Source organism: Mercenaria mercenaria, chromosome 11 (assembly GCF_021730395.1).
Source record: "Mercenaria mercenaria strain notata chromosome 11, MADL_Memer_1, whole genome shotgun sequence".
Taxonomy (NCBI): Eukaryota; Metazoa; Mollusca; class Bivalvia; order Venerida; family Veneridae; genus Mercenaria; species Mercenaria mercenaria.
Window position 1 is genome coordinate 70722689 of NC_069371.1, and position 7179 is coordinate 70729867.

Below are 7179 nucleotides of genomic sequence, written 5' to 3' on the forward strand. Positions count from 1 at the left end.
TTTCGTTGCATCTTGATTTTTATTTATTCAGCTTAATCTAAAGTAGGTCATACATACACATTCAATACAAATGGAAATGTACATGAATTCAAATGAGACAACATGCTTCAAAATATAAAGATAATTAGCATTTTAATTTGTTTCCATTACCACATGATTACGATGAAAATGCAATCAATGAATTGCCACCAGAGTATTCATTCAAAGTTTTATCTGGACGTTTCTAGTTCGCAACTAAGTCATATGTTCTCCAAGATGAGCAAACGTCATAACATAGTCTGTTTATCAACGTAACTAAAATCATTAACGGGTTAGCTGAATAACAAGTATATAACCTAGGTTACAAACCAGCTTCGAACGCATCCTTGATATAACCTAGGTTACAAACCAGCTTCGAACGCATCCTTGACAATATCTTTCACTGAAGAATCTTCACAAGTTGTGAACTGGACCCATGAGTCGCACATTTTCTGGACGGAAACTTTTCCATTTACGGGCTCGTAAGCATTGAAGAAATCAGTATCGAGTTTAATATTTTCATGACCAGCAGACCGATAGGCAATTACAAATTCCTGTTCCGTCATTGAACCCTCATGGCTTATATTAAGAATATCAAAAATAATCTTCATACAAGTAACCATTCTTTGTTTAAACTTTTCCTTGTCAGCCTTGAAGTCATCATTCTGCATATCGACGAAATCTTGTTCTGATATTGGGCCTGGTCTCTGACGGAAGATGTATTCATCCCACCAGGTATCTAACTGCTTCATTGTGTCTTTTTTCTTCTCCGCTTCGAGGTGGTGTAAGTGGGCGAATTTGGCACTATGAAAAAAAATGAATGTAAAACATATATGATAATGTCTATAACATAGAAACTGGTTAACTTAATTTCTAATATGCCGAAAGCCTGAATCAATATAATGTTGCTAATTGTCCATTGAAATATTTATTTTGCATTCTTTGATTTCAGGTAGTCTTCTTATAGATATTGTTTTAAATCAACAGAAAGGCTAGAGCACATTTCCGAAAGTATATATCAACCTAAATAAAGGCAGAGGTCCCTGCATCTCAAGGTAGTCCTGCCACATGCAGAATCTTTAGTGGAAAGATATTGAAGATGGATTGCTTACAAAATCAAACAACTACTTGTAGTACATTTTAGTAGTATGCAAAAAAGTCGTAAAGATGTTGAGTGGAAAAAGCTGGGAATAATATTAAACATGGAACATTCTTGCGTGATGATTCCAAAATGTTGAACATCGCAAACATTTCAATTTCGAATTAAAATTAGAATTTTGTATCTGGCGGACAAACAGCTGTTAATCATTGTTAAGATAAATGTTTGATGTGTCTCAACATCCTCCAACTCTATTAGACTGGAATATTTTTATAAAGTTATCAAATTATAGGTGCAGTCTCTTTTATTTTCAATGTTCAGACTGTTTCTGAAAATTGATTTTTGACTTTTGTTTTATTTTATAGAAGCAAGAAAGAAACACTAAACTTTCTGATGTATTGATGTAACAACTCATTTCCATGATTCAATGATTTGTGAGGTAGTTTTACAAAGTATAGAAATGAATATTTTTCAATAACTCTGTCAAATTTTCTGTTGTCAAAAGATAAAAAATGCATAATTCAAAGATAAGTCCAAAATATATAAATAAAACTTACTTTGCTTTATTTGTTTTTACCTTATTAAACATAAATAACTGCAAGATGTAAACGTTTGTGTGCAGAGCTTGTAAATATTAAATAACATGTAAAGATATCGTACATATTTTACAAGCAAAGCAAAATGACTTACTCGATCTCATCCTCGTCCGTTCGTGCTATTTTACCACCATGTTTTACATCAAGACACTTGAACCACATTCTCCATTTTGATATTAAGTAATCATTCGCCATAATTATCTGAAAACAGCAGTGTAAAATTATTTTAATAAATAGTCTCATAAGCAGTTGCAGTTAAATCATTTAACAATACGCAATCGTAAGTCACTGTCGTCTGTAAGACATAAAAAAATCCCTTTAGATAAATAAATCAGCACACATTATACAAGAGTAACACTTCTAATATAAATGAACAAAATCAATTGTGGTGTTAAATTATTTTTCATAACTTCTCAAATATTACAAAATATATTTTCCTCATTTAAAGCAATGATAAATGCAGAATAGAAATATTACCGCTAATTCAGATCGGTCCCTGCCTTCTGGATAACTCTAACAAGATTCCCTCGTGGCGGGAGCAGTAATCTTATATAGTATTTTGCAGATGGCCTTGAAATGTAATCTACATGATTATTCGTTGTTATTTGGAGTACAGTAAATTCATGAATAATTTGTTAAAAATTACCGAATATTTAAGTCGTTTCAAATGCATATAGCTTTAAATTATTCATAACTATAGAATATAATTATTTAAATCAGCAACTTTAAAAGACAAACAAGATGCACTGTTTACTTAATGGTTATAAAACTGTCGTACTTTTCCATTCTTGTCTAAACAAGTAAAATATGTTTACTAAACATTTCGGTAATAAAGGGTGCAATTAATTTTTTACTACATATCAATAGTCAAGAAAACAACTCGTAGAGTAAACACAATTAAGTTTGAACAATTTAAGTTTGAATCCCGCGTTACAGAGCTCCCATCTATAAATGAAGTTCTGAAGGTCAGTGAAAGACCAAAACCTCTAACAGTGCAATTGTTCTGCTCAAAAGTGTCTGATGTGACATACTATTATAGTGATAAATGACGTAACAAAACACTCGGCTTCCTTTACTGTTTGTTCCATTCTTACAAAGATGCCTCTATGGCTGAGTGGTTGTGACCCCTGACTTCAAATCGCTTGCCTCTGACTGATAAGGTTTAAGCTTCGCTCGATGCTTAGAATTCTTCGTGTGAAGAAGCAATCTAGCTGGCTTGCAGAAAGTCAATGGTTCTACTAACGTGCCCGCCCGTAGTGAAATAGTGCCCAGAGGGGAACCTGGTGAAAGTCACCACATGGTATAAGTCAGTGAGATTTTGATTCAATGTCTTTTGTGCGAAATGGGTGAAAGGCAATACATCATATCCAGAACAAGTGTTTCAACCCTATAAAGGATAATTTTATGTTAAATCCTGGGTTCGTGAGAACAAAAACAACAACAACAAAAAACACACAAAAAAACAACTAATGTCAAGACTGATGGGCAATTTGCATCTGTATTTCTAATCTTACGACGAGGAGGACGCGGAAGATAAGGAAATCTACTTCAACAGGCGTAATTATCATCGTGTTAAAACACAATGCGCCTAACGCCTCATGAGATTTTGACATGTTTTGATGAGAGGTTTAAGCCATAAATGACATACGAGTCAATGTAGGGAGGCATTAGAAAATCGCAAAAGAAGGGAAAATTTGATAACATTTTACCTCTACGTTTACTTCCAGAGACTGAACAACAATTAATAGTTTAAAAGATTATAGATGTGAAAATACCGTTAGGTACAAATGTACTACGTAAGATATCAAAATAAAACATGCGTTTATATCCCACGTAATAGGATTATTATTTATATGAAAACAATGGCATTTAGATAGAGAAACTGTTGTTGTAAGCATTTGTACATCTAGACCAAAGCTGGAAAATACTAGTCCAGGTATTTGTATAAGTTGTGACAGACTGAAAATAAATATGAACATTTTACAGATGCCGCTTTCCCTTTACTTTGCTTAATATGTAGCAAAAATGCAAGAGCATGGAACATACTTCAAGAAACTGCGTGTGTCAAAGAAATGTCTTTGAAATGGTATTTAATGCTTTTTGTACCCACGGAAACGAAGGGCCATTACAAGCTGTTAGTTATTGTAAGGCAAACTGCTCACTGAAAAAAACATACGCATTTTTTTCACTGACATGTCTATGAAGATTTTTGCTATGAATCCCGGATGCTTTTTCTAAAGACGTTATTACGCCAAAATCTTTAAGGAGAAAATACTACTGCCCACTTACGCACATGTATTTAACAACAGAGCGATAACGCTTTTTTGACAAAAAGTATTGACTTAAGATAAAATGTATCATTCAAGGTGCTAGTTTCAAGATTAAACACTTACTTAGAGACCTGAAGGAAATGATAAACGGATATGACGGAACCATTAATAACCTGGCGATACAAGAAGCCAATTTAGTTTGTTTGAAGTCGATCATTCACTTGACCCTGCAATAGATTATCAATTTCCTAAAGCGATAAAAGTTTGACTATTTCTTCACTGAACACCTTTGTCTAAAACTATCTTTAAGTCCCCTGACTTACTTTATTAAACAAAAGGCATTCTCTACATTGACTTGTAAGGGTTTATTTTTAGTTTGTACGCATTTGTTTAAGCTCGATTTTGAGGAAAGCTTTAAACTTATTTGAATCACCCTCATACAATTCTTGTTGCAGAGTAGATGTGCTCGAGATCCCAAATGGCGCTGGTAGATTGACCTTGTCTTATCTGTGCTTAACTTGATTTGGTAAAGGACACAACTTGTTCCAAAATGTCTATCACTGACTGCATTTTGATTAATGTTTTTCATTTTATTGCTGCTTCTCGATTCATGTAGTGTGAACGTTTGACTATTTCTTCACTGAACACCTTTGTCTAAAACTATCTTTAAGTCCCCTGACTTACTTTATTAAACAAAAGGCCTTCTCTACATTGACTTGTAAAAGTTCATTTTTAGTTTGTACGCATTTGTTTAAGCTCGATTTTGAGGAAAGCTTTAAACTTATTTGAATCACCCTCATACAATTCTTGTTGCAGAGTAGATGTGCTCGAGATCCCAAATGGCGCTGGTAGATTGACCTTGTCTTATCTGTGCTAAACTTGATTTGGTAAAGGACACAACTTGTTCCAAAATGTCTATCACTGACTGCATTTTGATTAATGTTTTTCATTTTATTGCTGCTTCTCGCTTCATGTAGTGTGAACTAAACGCACGGCATACAGGTTATTGTTCACAGATGTATTCAAAATATTTAGAACCAGGTCTTGCATTCTAACTGAAAGTTTAACACAATGAACATTCTCGATCAAAATTTTGACAAAAAAGTACTTGAAGGTATGGTCCTTGATATATCAAAACTTTGATCAACTATTTAATTTAAATTACCTTTCATAACCTAAATAATATACAAAACAATTATATTCCTAATTTACATACTTTGTATAGATTATGAGACGTGTAGAACAACTTATTAAATGTCTATGCACTGAGATTATTCCGCGGGGCGTTTAACTTCTCGTTTTAGCACTTGTAAAACACGGTTACACGCTGACGTCATGCCGACCACTTATATTTGCCGCCATACAAGCTTCACTATATCCTCTTTATGTTTGCATAGAACACATAATAGAGTCGAAGTAAGGTTTAGCAGACCAAGTTTTAGTACATTTCAACAATACATATAGGATGTTTGTTTGTTTTGAGTGAATATTGAATATATATCACTGAGAAGTGAGAAAATTCAATATTCATGAAAAACAAACAATTTTTCTTTTTATTTTATGCTCAATTACGTTGAGATATGCATTTTGCAACAATTTTTAATCTCAGCGCGGGAAACAGACGCGCTTAAACAGACATGACGTCAAACGTGTTGTGACGTAAGAAAAACGCACACAACATAACGTTCCATTTTATTTTATTTTTTTGCTGCGTAACGTTATGAAATTCTCATTAAATAAAATAATTTGAATCGAGAAATATACCATATAGGACAAAGTTCGACTACAATTTTCATCCTGTTTTAAGCAAATAATTTAAAATTCATACACAATGTATGAGGGCCGGAGCTATATCTCTCACAGTGTGAAAATATAGATTTCATATTTTCACAGTGTGAGTGATGAGATACAAAAATATTTAACTGTTGAATACAGTATTTCATTAGTTAGCATAAAATAAAAATCGATTATACACCATGTTATAATTCATTCCGGTTTCGCCCTCATGGTGTTATTCCGCAAGTGTATAGGCGTTGGGGACGTTGTTTGCGAACATTGGAAATTTGTAAGTTCCTTAACCTTCAATGTTTCATGGAATTCGTTTTACACATACGGTTGTTTATATTCTGATATCAAAAGAAAGGCAAAACGATCGCTCTATTAGTAAATGTGATCGCACATTACGTTTAATAATTAGTATAAATTTATTTCGATACAGAATACTGTGAAATCATTAATATTCGTGAGGGATTAATTTTCGTGAATTTCGTGGTTGAGCCAATCCACGAAATTTAATCCCAACGAACAAGTAAAATTCCCATTCATTTAATGTTCAAAAGTTGAAATCCACGAATTCATATCCCAAGGAAATTGCCGTTTTGACCAAAACCACGAAATTTCATGCCCACGAAATTAAATGTTTTTACAGTAATAGAAAACATCACATAGACGTCATGTAAGATGTACATAATTTACCAAATTGAATGCGCATTATTTAACGGCTTGGTAAATTCACATTTATATTTTCGCCAAATAAAAAGACTCGGTCACCTGGCGTCAACTATTTTGACGTCATTTCAATTATTCTCTGTTCAAGACTTAGCGTAACAGCATGGGACTTTTCCGTATCTTTAACTTTAAGTTATATGTTTGCCCCGTTTTCTCCATTATCAAATGGTTGCACTTTATGTTTCAAAAGGATGATTTGTTAGATTTTATTTACTGAGATTATTGTTATTGAAAGTTTAGCACAAGGTGTGTCCAGGTCATTGTTTCCAGGTCAAGCTTAGTAGAGATAAGACAAGGTCGAGTTAAAGTGAGACTGTACAATGTCATCAGCTGAAGAGCGAGGCTATTCTATTTCCTGTGGAAAGATTTATTTCATTCGGACTATTGACTTTTTCCATCGCGTTTAGTTTATTTATGTCAATATAAGACTATATTTTACAAGCCAAGTTTATTTCACGATCTTTAAGAATACCACTTAAAGGTTTTATATCATTTTGTGTTGTATCAATCTTTAAACTAGTATGTAATCTTAAGTGAAGATTTCTGAATTAGTAATTATTGAAGTTTAATAACATTACAACAGGTGATATTGGCAGCCAGATAATATTACAAAAAGTACAGGTTGTATGTTATAATAAAAAGGATATGGAAATAAGAGTGTCACATTCAAAGACAACACAACCACTCT

The 7179-nt window shown here is 33.1% G+C and overlaps 1 protein-coding gene across 1 annotated transcript; it reads right to left on the bottom strand.

Moving 5' to 3' along the window:
• LOC123531819 (sarcoplasmic calcium-binding protein-like) lies at nt 1-2300 on the bottom strand. Its single transcript, XM_053517679.1, has 4 exons — nt 2191-2300; nt 1808-1914; nt 376-822; nt 1-335 (listed from the first exon to the last, which is right to left on the bottom strand). The coding sequence occupies exons 2-3, from the start codon at nt 1906-1908 to the stop codon at nt 381-383; spliced, it is 543 nt and encodes a 180-aa protein (XP_053373654.1). The 5' UTR covers nt 1909-1914; nt 2191-2300; the 3' UTR covers nt 1-335; nt 376-380.
• Between the last annotated feature and the right edge of the window lie 4879 nt (nt 2301-7179).

Excerpts from the sequence above, each read along its gene's own strand:
- LOC123531819 (XM_053517679.1), bottom strand. The coding sequence starts at position 1,908 with ATGGCGAATGATTACTTAATATCAAAATGGAGAATGTGGTTCAAGTGT. Across the intron at positions 823-1,807 it reads ACGGACGAGGATGAGATCGA|TGCCAAATTCGCCCACTTAC; the intron begins GTAAGTCATTTT and ends TTTTTTTCATAG.